This window comes from Durotheca rogersii (genome assembly GCF_024521655.1).
Source record: "Durotheca rogersii strain YMJ 92031201 chromosome Unknown GGS23scaffold_4, whole genome shotgun sequence".
Lineage (NCBI taxonomy): Eukaryota > Fungi > Ascomycota > Sordariomycetes > Xylariales > Xylariaceae > Durotheca > Durotheca rogersii.
Genome location: NW_026251235.1, coordinates 893,013 through 905,451, shown reverse-complemented (window position 1 = coordinate 905,451; position 12,439 = coordinate 893,013). Strand labels below are relative to the sequence as shown.

At 55.8% G+C, this 12,439-nt stretch overlaps 2 protein-coding genes across 2 annotated transcripts; both read right to left on the bottom strand.

Annotated features, from left to right (window-relative positions):
* Positions 1-6,517: 6,517 nt before the first annotated feature.
* Positions 6,518-7,110, bottom strand: GGS23DRAFT_554558 (uncharacterized protein). The gene has a single exon (XM_051515551.1). The coding sequence runs from the start codon at positions 6,988-6,990 to the stop codon at positions 6,613-6,615; it is 378 nt and encodes a 125-aa protein (XP_051374620.1). The 5' UTR covers positions 6,991-7,110; the 3' UTR covers positions 6,518-6,612.
* Positions 7,031-11,830, bottom strand: GGS23DRAFT_554557 (uncharacterized protein). Its single transcript, XM_051515550.1, has 5 exons — positions 8,424-11,830; positions 8,297-8,353; positions 8,043-8,243; positions 7,658-7,843; positions 7,031-7,432 (listed from the first exon to the last, which is right to left on the bottom strand). The coding sequence occupies exons 1-4, from the start codon at positions 11,438-11,440 to the stop codon at positions 7,729-7,731; spliced, it is 3,390 nt and encodes a 1,129-aa protein (XP_051374619.1). The 5' UTR covers positions 11,441-11,830; the 3' UTR covers positions 7,031-7,432; positions 7,658-7,728.
* Positions 11,831-12,439: the final 609 nt, after the last annotated feature.

Genomic DNA, 12,439 nt, shown 5'->3' with positions numbered 1-12,439 from the left:
GTACCCATGTGCAACTCCGTACCTTATCCTTATCCACTACCTACCTTACATTAGGAGAGGTGGGTAGGTAAGTAAACCCCCCTTCGACCCCTTGTCCCCGATCCGAAACGCGGCCCCCAAACTACCTACCTACAGACATACCTAGGTGCAGCGCCTCCTACACAGCGGGCAGTATCTCCCCCCTAACAGATGCTATTACGACATGCATCCCTATACCAGGTACGTAAGGTACTTGACTTGTCTCCCGTGGCTCTCAGGCTCTTAGGCGCTGGCTAGGGAGGTACCTCGCGTCTGGTGGGGTTGAGAGGTGCGGAGGTTATGAAATGATAGGTACTCATATGCTGTATGCGCCACAATAGCAAGGTCGTAAATTAACACCAATTTACTAGGTACAGCTGCTGCTAATTCGACTTCTCAGACGCAACCCGCTAGAAACGCCAACTGCTGCCAAAAACCCCTTCTCGCACATCTCGAGTCGTACCGAGCGCGCGTCAACGCCATGTGTTGTTCTGCTTGATACCACCCTCGCCTCGACAACCTCCGGCACGTCGAGCACCTCGAGCGAGCTTTGCCGCCCGCTTAAGTCGCTTGAGGGAGAGGATCCGGCAAAAGGAAGAGCGCGCCGCGCCTAAAAGCCTGTAGACAGCATTTGTCCCGCTGTCTGGCGCGGTCTAATGCCATGTACCGCGTGTATGAGGTGGTAGCCTCGGCTCCCTTTAATCTATCGAAATGCCCACGTAGATTGCATACCAGCTCATTTTCCCCCTTCTCCTCATCTGGATAATATCCGCAGGTTGGGAAGATGGACAGGTAAGTATGGAGATTTTCCCTGCCATGCCCTGCACCGTGGCGGAGATCAGCAACCGTCGGATCTGGGGAAGGCCCCAGAACGATCTCCTCCCACTGCCGTCGAGCAGACAATTTCGGGTTTCCTCTCTCTACCTGTGACACCGAACTTGCCGCGTTTCTGCTGCGTGGCAGTTTGGAGTTCCTGCCGACAACTTGACTGGTCTTGGTTCTGGGTCGCTTGTTTCCGGTTTCCGCTGGAGCGCAGAGAACAAAGAAACAATCTACCTACATTCAATTGCGTCGTGGTCAGGCTCGATTCCCAACCCCGGCATCTAGTCCCCCGCGGTGTTGATCGTATGCACGTCTACACAGACCCTGCGTAGGGATGGCCCGTCGTACGCCGGTACCTATGTCGAGACAGGCAGAGTCGGCTTCCCATCGCCATTGTCACCCAGCTCTCTTGCTAGTGTTTTTCTACTTTCATTCGCGTGTGCACTCCACACGGTACCTACGTCAAGCCCAAGATTGGTACGACAATTGGGGCACGGGCCGGTGCCTCGTTACCGGCGAGCGCCCCATACCAGCCTCACGCCAACCGGCAGCATGACGTATCGCGCCAGTCGCGCCAGGCCGGAGGAGCTAAAATAATTGTCCCCCGGATAGGATAACCAACCGTCCCCCGTCATGTAGGTATGCGTGTGTTCGTGTGCTCATGTGCGTGTGTGTGGGCACCAGGCCGTCGCACACAGATATGCCAATTCGAGAGGAATTGGGACGTCGAGATGCGAATCGGTAGATCGGCGGTATGCCAAATCGGATAAAAACAGTCGACAGGTGGTGGGATCACCCACGCCCGGCGGCGCAGGCCTCGCCATTCGGAACCGATGGAACGACTGCGCAGCACGTCTCTCTATCTATCTATCTATCTAGAGCTACGCTATTAAGCGCCGGCTCAGGGGACCGAGCTTGCAAGCATTCGAGTCTGGTCTGCGGGAGCTGCCATTGGGCTATCTGGCCTCGTGCTGCAAGCAATACCTGTGTTGTATACCTACATGCCACCCATCCTCCATGCATGGTGGGCATCTCACCCTCTCCCTCGGAGGGACGGCGACGAGGATGTTCTGTTGGCATGGCATGGCCCCGCCCCTGGACCCGGACTGGGCTTGTGCGACGTTTCCTGTCGCTCTCCCACGCCCCACCTGCCCCATGCACAATAGCCGAAACGCTAAAAATAGCTATTAATAGACACTCCGCCAAGCCATCCATCCTCCTCACCTCGCTGCCTCTTCCGGCCAATTAGCCCGCTGAGACGTGCCAGGATCCACATTAATGTGGGCTAATTGCTCGCCAATACGTAACAGTGCCAGCAATTTGCCCGAATAAAACCGCCGAGGGGCCCTAATTTACCCCCTCGTCAGCCCATCCCCTGTCCACCGCGCCCAAATAGGCAGAGGAACGCAGCAGCAGCCACTGCACTGCAGGTGTGTTTTGGTTGCATCGCCGACATCGAGAGCTCGGCGAGAGAGAGAGAGAGCGAGAAGGAAAAAAAGAAAGAAAGCAACTCGGCTGTTGCCTACGCATAGAGGTTGGAAAGTCTGGGGCGAGCGGAAGTTGACCGAAAACCCGACAGAGCGGAATGTGGTTAATTAGCCCAGTATTGTGCCCGAGTCCTATCGTCGACATTATTAGATCTTACCAGTACTACCCACGCAGTAACCTGCACAGTTCGCATGGGAGGTAGGTAGGATTCCCCGTCGGGCCAGGAAGAGGTCGGTGGTTGCAGCAGCAGCAGCAGCAGCAGCAGACGATTACCTACGGGAATTAAGACCAAAGAAGAAGGCAGAGAGAGACAGAGCGAAGAGCGAGAAGAGAAGCAACAGGCCAAACGGTCCCGGACAAGACAACCCCGTGCTTGGCGTCTCCGGTATGACGCCTACGTAATACGGCGACGCCCAGAAGGAATCCCACGATGTTGCTCTCTCTCTCTCCTGCAGCAGACTAATTGATCCTTTGGTGCCCTTTGCGTGCCAGAGTCCGCACGACCTGGGCCAATTAGGCCGTCCTCTCGGCCGACCCTCTCTAGGCTTCCCTGTTTTTGATCTGCTTCCCTTGCCCAAGCGATGGCTTATGAGATGCTAGGCGGACGGATGAATAATACCATCCCGGCCCTCTCGGCAGGGCAGGCGACCTACCGCCGGGGTTTTTCACTTCTCGTTCTTCTTCAGCTCCTGCAGACCGCAGGTGCGTCCTAGGAACATGGTTCCTACCCAGGCGGCTGGGCGTGGCATTACCAGGTCTCTTGGTACGATGTGGGCGGTGTGCAATAAGACAGATTGTGGTTCGACGAGACAATGGATGTTACGGGAGACACTTCGGCTCCCGTCTGCCTCACGTCCTGCCCCTCTGGCCAGGCCTCGCCTCCATCCGCTCGTACCGGCGACGCGGCTCAGGGTACGGTATCGGCATCCCTACCGAACGCGATACGGGGGAGGAGGAGAAGGAGGAGAAGAAGGGGGGGCGGAGCCAGGGCGTGACCCTCGCTTCCTTGCCTCTGCCTCCCCTCTCGATTGTACCGCCGATCACGGGACCGTAAGAAAAAAAAGGGGACCGGAGCGGCCGAGCCTTTTTCTCACCTGACATTAGACTAGATACAACCTACCCTATGTTTCCTCTCGCAGATAAGGAGCACGCGAGGGGCATCCAATCGGGCGCGTTACAGAAAAGCAGAAGTGAGAGAGACGGGGAGAAAAAATACTAGGACGGAGGTCACGAGTGGAACCGGATTGGACCGGATCGATGTTGCAATATTGGCAATAAACAGCCTCTCTGCAGAATACCGTAGCGAGAAAAAAAAAACTCAGACGCGACAGCAAAGCCGCTCTTCCTCTCTCGTGTTCCTCGTGTCCTACGTTAGGTAGGTAGTTAGAGATAGTCAGAGAAATGAGCGATGCATGTGTGTGAGAGGATGAGAGAGTGAGAGAGAGATGTCGGGACCGGGACTCCGGAGCCGAGCATTGCTTGCCTTCTCTGCCTCGTGCAGTGCCTGCCGCCCCAGGCTCCCCTCTCTTTTCCCCCCCTCCCACTGTGTGTCCTCTCCGTCTATCCTCTCCCTCTCCGTCTATCCTCTCCGTCTCTCTCTCACCTCATCTCCTTTTCCACTCTGTCAACGACAGGCTTCCATCCTATGCTACCTAAGCTGCCCAGGTCCCCAAAGTTACCGCCTGGAATGTTACCGTGCCTCCGCGTCGCGAACACAGCCCAGCCTGCTTCCAGAAGAAGATGCTTCTTTGGCCCCGACATTTGCGGGCGCTTGTAGGACGGACGGGACGGACGGCCCCCACGCCTTTTTTTTTTCTTCCTTTCCTTTCCTTTCGCTCTGTCGCTCCTCGCGATGGGTATGCAAAGCGATGCTGCGTGCTGTGTACACCTGGTTGGTATACCTTCATCCATGTCTGCCTAGATGCCAACATTCGTATGTACGTTTTTCGAAAACGAGACGAGACAAGTTTGTCGATCCCCGTTTGGGCTCCTCGCCATCCCACCCCGGCTCCCCCTTCTCTATCTCTGTATCTCTCTCACTCTCCTCTCCGTCCCCCCCGTCCTCGACCCGGCTCTGTATTTTTAGCAGTTACCGCGTCCTCTCCTCTCTTGTCCTTGTGTTACTTTCTTACCGCCCCGGCCTTACGGCAAGGTTGCACGCCGGGATCTGGCCGGCCGTGAGATAAGGCGTAGATACGTCTGCGCTTGGACTGACGTGCTCGCATACCCTTCCTTACGTGCATGGCGTGCGAGCGGGCGACGACGCGAACGCGGCCGGCTCGAGCCCACCGGGTTCGCATGCCTACCGAGTCGGTACTGCGAGAGTAAGCGAGTAGAGCGACAAACACGAGGGATAGAAAAGGAGAAGCAGAGACGGCAGACGCTACGGTAACCTAGCTCTGTGCAAGGCGGTCGGTGGGCGGGTATGTAACGTCCGCCTCGTCATCCCGCCTCTTCGTGTCGCCGTCTGCTCACCGTCGGCATTGCTCCGTGGTAGCATCTATCCCTCTGCTTTCCTCTCTCGCAACTGGATATCTGCTTCTTCTTCTTCTTCTTGTCTCCCACCCCCCCTCTCCTCCGGGCGCACTCGTACCGCCATTTCTCTTACTCGTGCTTTCACGATGCGTTGATCCTCCCCGTCCACCACATGTGCAGGTACCGTCGTATTTGATAACCACCGCCTGTCAGCTCACACTCGCGCCGATCCTCTCGAACTCCAGGCTCCTCTCTTCTCTCTCTCTCTCTCTCTCTCTCTCTCTCTCTGCGCTCTTTCTTTCTTTCTCCCTCTCTTTTTTCATTACCCCCCTTCCTTTGTTTTGCCCATTTTCTCCTCCGCCACCTCCACCTCCTCCTTCTGCTTGCCTCTCTAGCGCGTGGGTTATGTGAGGATGGACGTAGTGCACGCATATAGGCGTTTCTGACGTGCATTATTCTATCGAATCTTACCCCCCCTCTCCTCCGCGTAGGCGCCGAAGGATTTGGAATAACCGACATTCTTTCCTTCTTCTTCTTTCCCTAAAGCGGGGACGGGAGGGGGATCGTCCCGGAGCGAAGATTTATTTTTAAAAACATTTAAGCGTCGCCGGCACAATCGGAGAAGCATAGAAAATAATCACCTCCACGAAAATGAAAATAAACAAATCAGAATCCAGGTCAGGAGGCAAAAAAGAAAGAAAAAAACCCCGCCAGGAAAATCAAAGAAAATAACGTAGCGATACTACGCACCTCCGTCTTTCTCCCAAGCACGGGGCAAAGCGCTTGGGGGATATTTCGCAGAACCGGTGCCCATCCACGTACCTAACCTACGTACCCCACCCCAAGCCCTCCCGTCCCGTCCCATCCCATCCATATCCGTAGCTTTGTGTATCCGTGTCGACATCGATGTCGAGCATCCACCACCACCGCCGCCGCATCCGCGAACCTATACCCATCCATACCTCTTCGCGCCCATCCCATCCACCTACACCTGCTTGCACGCACACATACGCATGTATGTACCTGTGTGTACGCATGCGCGTATTACCAGCTACATGGCCCTAGACAAGACGAGACTAGACTAGCTGAGCCTGTCAGGCTAGCTGGCCACTCGGCTGCCAGCAAGTCCATCCACCTCCGGCCCTCTATTATCCTCCTGATTCTCTGTCCTCTTCTCCCCGGCTTCTCTCTCCTCCTCCCCTCACCGTCTAAACCCCCATCTCACCGTGCTAACCCGTAACTCCCCACCCCTCACCACCCCCCTAACCCTTACTCTCTACCCGCCGTTGCTAAGTATAGCACACCGCGCATGCGCAAACCCTACAACGCCTAGCCCCCCCCCCGGGCTAGCGACGAGGAGAGCCTCACCGCACCGCATCGCACCTCGCCCTGCCCTGCCCTGTCCTGCCCTGCCCTGCCCTTGCCCTGCCCGACCCTGCCCTGCTCTACCCTGTCCCGTCCTATCCTCCTGCCCTGCCCCTCAGCACATCATCATCGATCCATCGATCCGTCCCATGGATCGCGGCTCCGTCTCCCCCCCCCCCTTTTTTTTTTCGCGACAGGCAGGGGTCGCACATGGCCCGCCTTATGTAGTGGCCGCGGTGGTGTCGCACCGCGCCTGCGTCTGACGTGCGCCGACGTCTTCTAGAAGCACCACCACCACCACCAGCGCCGCCGCTCATCTCACCCATCTCATCCTCCTCCCCCCCCCCTCCCCCAGCTGCCCCCCCCCCGGTCCTCCCTAACTCGCCCGCTGCTGCTGACGGCGTCCTGTCGCCGTCGCCGGCCGCGCCCGTGTGTGCCTTCCTCCTACCCTCCTACCCCCGTGAGCAGTGCTGCTGCATTCTCGAAGCGCCGCGCGGCGTGCGCCGGAAGGAAAAAAACAAACAAACAAACAAAAAAAAAAGGAGCAGCGCAGAGAGAACGCCGCGAGAAAAAGGCTAGTCCCGATGGCGGCGTCCGCCCGCGACTCGTCGCCCCGTCCTGCCCCCCTCTGGCTCCCAGAGACCCACGCACCCGCGCGGAAAACAGGGAGCGCGACTCCTTTGCGTCCGGGTCTGCCGTCGAGCCCCTGCGGCAGGATGTCAGGGCAAAACTCTGCTTAGGGAGGTGGGAGGAGAGAAAGAGAAGAGAGGAAGAAGCTAGAGTCGGAAGAGTGGGAGCGAGGGCGAGACGATGGAAAGACATGAGCACTTTGGGCACTGAGCAGGGAGGGGGGGGGGGGGGGTGGTTGAATTATGATGGCGAAACAAGCCATCTTTGTATTTCTCCTATTTCTCCTATGTAGGGAAAGGCGAAGGGGGGGATGAGGAGAGGGTATCGGACACAAGACCATGCCTTCTCCTCCACCACCACCACCATCACCTCCACCTCCTCCCTACCCTTGCGTACCCGAGAGTCTGAACGCCGGCGTGCAAATGCTTTCCGAATTAGGGGCCGCCCCCTATCAAACTGTACCCCCCCTTCTTAGTATATCTAAACGGCACCTAGCGAGACACACGTGTCTGATTTTCTTTTTTGGGGGGGGGGGGGGAGCGTCTCTTTAGCTCCGAGCTGCTGCCCCAACATGGGTGGCGCCTCGCGTCAACAACAACTCTGTTGAGAGAAGATAGAAAATGACACGGCAAAACTAGCCATCGTCTCTTGGTCAGCCTCGTGGTTGATTTGTGATGCTGGTGATCTATGTTGACCCCAAGTAACACTATCAATCACGTCTAGATCGACAGCGAGGCGCTGCGAGTCGGCGACATTATAGAGACGAGAGGGGGAGGGGGAGGGGGGGGGGGAGGGGTATTATGGCTAGACTCAGAGCAATTGAGATAGCGAACCGTCCCGCCGATCGCGAATGGCTTACTAGGGCGACGTCCATCTGGGGAGGGGAGGAGGTAGGCGGTCGTTGCACCTCGCCCTTCTTCTTCCTCCCTTTCACTCGGTGGCCGACGACTGCGCGACCGATGACGGGGCGCCAAAGGAACCGAATCCTCCGTGGTCAGCAGCATTGTTGCTGGTCGTGATCGTGCCGTTCAGCAGAGGACATTTGCTAGACCACAAAATTAGCACGTGTGTAATTGTCGATGGTGTGCCCGTATGTGCGAAGTTCTAGACCCTCTGGCAGCTCGGACGGGGCAACAATGCAGCCCGAGTACAGCGCGAGTCGTGATATTCTTTTAGGGTCTTTTTTTCCTTCTTCTTCTTCGCAGGGTTCGGGGCAGCATCGGGAAGGGCAGTGGTGCCAGTACCTCTTGTTTGTCTTGATATGTCCTACTTGTCCGCAATTCGCGCATTTCCGAGTCGTGCCAGCTAACATCTTATCGCCAGAAGACGACGGATCCGGTGATGCGTCGGGGGGGAGGGCGCTCTTCTTCTTATTCTTGCCCTGCTTCTCGCGGATTTGGCGCCGATCTTGGTTCTTCAACAAGCGCGAAAGTTCCCTATCGACACTTCAATGCTGTTAGCAAACCCCGGGAACAACTCGTTCACGGCTACCACTAACAGTTTTTGCTTTTCGCGGTTTTCATCTGCGTCCGCTGTCGGCTGTAGACTGTAGACGCTGTCGTTGAAAGCTCGAGTCAGTACAGGAGGGACGGCGCAGCTGAAGGGGAGGTTTTGGATCAACTCACTCTCGGTTCTTCTCTTCGATTTCCCTACGCTGCTTAAGGTAGTTTCTAATGACTACGGGGTCGTCTAAAACGACGGTCTCGGTCGTAACCTCTCCGTTCTCATTCTTCTTCTTGCGAGTGATCTTGAGCTTTCTCCTGCCCGAGCGGCTGGCTGCGCTGAGGCGACTGAACTGGCTACGGCCATCATCCAATGGGATGGGGGTCGCGTCGGGTTGTCGTGAATTAAAGCGGTCGTCCTCGTTTGCTGTATCGAGGACGTCCGCGTCGTCGTGAGTGGTGGGATCGCTCAGCGTGGTCTTTTGTCTCTCCCAGATCTGGCGGATGGCCGTGTTGTACATATCTTGCTGTTTCTTGACGTTATACGAGTGGCCACCGTTCGCCTTGCGTTCGCGTTCAATCGCGTCTGCCGATGTTGCTAGGGGGCCCTGGACGGCGTTGATGTAGCCTCCCTTCATAGAAGTCTTGATGAAGCTGAACCCTAGTCCGTGACCGGTAGGATCGCCCTCGCCGTGCAAAGCTACCATGGCTTTGCCTGCGCTGGCGTCGATGAAGTTCTTCGTGAGCTCCCACGGGGCCATCTTAGCAACTAGGGGTTCTTCAGCGCCTTCGTCGTCCTCGTCCTTGTCCTTAGGGTCGTAACCCGCATTTGCCAATAGCTGCTGGCCGACTTGCATGGCCTCAATCAGGCAGGCATCCTCCGGCTTGATCATGGAGCGTATCACCGATTCGTCCATCAACGTCTGGCCCTCTGGCAATACCCACGTCTTCTTATCCCTGTCGTATAAGAGGAATTCTTTCATCTTCTGCCGATTCTGGGGATCTGGCTTCTCGAACACATGGGGGGTAATCTCGTTGAGGCCGACATCCTGCGAGTCCTTCTTCTTCATCATACGATACGCGATCATCTTGAGGCGATTCTTCGACGTATTGGTTACCTTCCTCGCGTGGGGACCGGGAACCTCCAACGAGGGGAAAATTTGGCCGACTGTATACACGTGATCAATCTTGCGAAGGTAAAACCTTGGACCTTCGGTGGCATTGGTGGTATAGCCGAGGAGGAAGTCATTCGACCGAGGTTCGTGCTTGAAAATCGGCGCTCGGTACATCTCGTTATGTAGCGTAGGGACTGTCTCGCCGGGTTCCACAGTTCCGAAGATCGAGAAGGGTGATCGATCCTCGGGGAGCAGCGGGTGGCCTTCGCCGATGTCGAGTTTCGGGATCTTGTCCTCGTCATTTCGATCCTTGCGGCGATGGTAGTTGATCACGCGGCTGCCCATACCAAAGTTCGACATCATGACCGGGAACTGTTCGCAGTACTCGAAGAGGACTGCCGTGGAGTTATCATTCAAGCTGAGATCTTTCGTCGTCCTGAATATTTCCTGGTTACTCCGTCCTTTGGTATCCTTCCGCCTGACTTTAGAGGGTTTACGGATACCGACGACACGTTTCGCGACCTTCTCGATCTCAAACTTCTTGCGGTGGTGTTCCCAAGGCTTGCCTTCGACCTTCGTCCGGTAGAAGGGGAAGGCTAGCTTGAGAGCAGGCATGCTGTGCTCGACTGAGAGGTTGGACAGGGTAGCTCTGACTTTGCTCTTATGGTTTGCCTTGAGGGCGTCATATGCGTCGTCGTTCGATAAGTTGAAGTGGTGCATGACATCTCTCCTCAGCTGGCCATTAGACATCCGCTTCATCTTCTCTTCGACCTTCGGGCGCTTGGAGGGCCGCTCCAACTGATCGTCGTCGGCTTCATCTTCGCCATTATCAATGAGGAGATACGGGTCGTCGACGTCGAGCCTAACACGCTTGCTCGATAGCAGCGTCTCTTTCCGGAAGTTCCCGACGCCCCAGGTGTCGAGCGACGAGATGTCTGGAAGTCCAGGCTTGAATTTTGGCCGCGACTTCTTAATTCGCATTTGCAAAAATTCCCTGTCCCAATCGTCCATCTCCTCGTCGTCGGCAAGAGGCTGCACAAATGAGGCGGAGCCCCAGTCGTCGCATATTGTGGCGATCTCATCTAGCCTGAACCCTCCGACGGGCGAGTCTTCCGTATCCGAATCGTCCGAAAAGCCGTCCGTCGCGTCACAGACTTGTGCGCCAGCGGCGTTGCTCCAGTCATCCTCGTCAGCGTAGCTAGCTCGCTGGGCGGCTAGGACGTTTTCGGGGATCTTGAATAGCTTGGAGGAATCGGCCTCGAGTTCTAGATCGAGCTTGGTGGGTACGAACTCGGGGGGGTCTCTGTCTTTGTTGGCGGGTTCCTTATACATATATTCGGCGGGCCACTCGGGGAACAGCTGGTTGAAATACAGCGTCTTGTGCTCCGCAAAGCCTGGAAACCTCTGTGCCAAGAGCTCCTCCACATTTTCGGGAGCCTTCTGTACAGAAGCGTCCTCCTTGCTCATCTGATTCATCCATCGATCGATCGACGAGTTGTATTGGGGAAAGTTGAGCCTCTGCCTCTCCTCAAACGTCATGTTCTTCCAAGCTTCATCCGTCACATCTCGGCTCCTCGTCATAGGATTCTTGTCAGGCATCGCGAGGGTAGTCGGCTGTTCCACTGCGGCATCGCCACCAGGGGGCGAGGACGTGACGTAGTTATTCTCGCCCTCGGGCTCACCCCCAAACAGGTCGTCCATGTATTCGGTGTCATGACTAGTGCCTTCGTCTTCAGTCAGGCCGGGGATTTGCGACATGCCGGCGCCAGCGGCGTGACTAGATATTTCATCATCAGAGGCTAGGTCATCGTCGCTGATGTCTTCGAAGTCGATGGCGTCTGCGGCCTTGTCGGTCTGATCGATCTCTTTATCGCCGAACTTGTCGAGATTCTCGGGCATCTGCAATCTTCCTCCATCGTTGTTAAACATCCGGTTGATGTCATCGTCATCTTGCTGTTCCTGGGCAGCCCAGTCTATGCCCTGGAACGTGCCGTCAACCTGATCAGTATCAGCCTCCTCTTTTATGCGGACGCCATCCTGACCCACCAGGTCGTGGCCTGGCGAGTCCACCACAAGCCCATCCATCACAAAACGCGCGCGCGAAGGGGGGTTCGGCGCCGTGTAAGCCTGTTAAGGCGACTTCGGAAACGTTCGTAGGCGGCGCTGGTGCACGGAGGGGATGACCTGAATATTGTTTTACGTTAGGACGGGTATAACAGGATCACGGTCCCACGATGACGGAGTCATTTGAAGGTGGAGAAGGCGAAGCGCGCCCCTCTACGCATGGCAAGAAATTCGCGTAGATGCGGCTCGGGCGAGAGAGTCAATTTCGGGGGACCAGGGAAAGGAGCGGAATAACGGCAGGGAGGAGGAGGATGAAGTTGTTGGAGATTGAAGTTGTAGATGCTGGAGGAGAGAGCGGAGGCGGCGAGGCGGCTCCAAGTCGAACCAGTCGCGTCGCAACGGGTGGGTTGTACGTACCTACAAAAAGGAACAGCCTTGTTCCCCAACCCGACCTTAAGAGGTAGAGGGACCCAGCGCCAGGCCCCAGACTGGTTACATTCACGCCACAAGCGCCTGGTGTGGCTCCATCGGCCAAGCTGCCTTCTCCAATTCAACAAGGGCGACAGGGGGGTCAACAGAGGATAATAAGTAGGGGATTCCTATACCATAAGTGATATGAGAAGTGTGTAGGCATATAAGTAACGGCCAGCTTTAAACCGTCCGTTATTGCGCATTCGTAAGATCGAGGGATAGGGTGAGGTATCGGGTGAGGAGTCTGTATAAAAGACGAATGTGGGCTAAAGAGTGTGAAGCGGAGAACAACCGCCCCCCCAAGACACGGGCACTGAGGTTTCCTGTACTCACATTAGGTATCTATGTACTTGCCTATACGTATAGGCAGGGTTGAAAAAAAAGTTTAAGTTGAAGTTAAGTTAGGTTTCTATTTTTAGAAACTTTTTCAAGTTAGGTTTTTATTTTTTAAAACTTAAGTAAAGTTAAGTTAAATTTCAAGAAAACTTAACTTGAAACCTTTTTTTTTTTTACTAACTTTGCGTACAGAGAGGTACCTAATCTACTAGG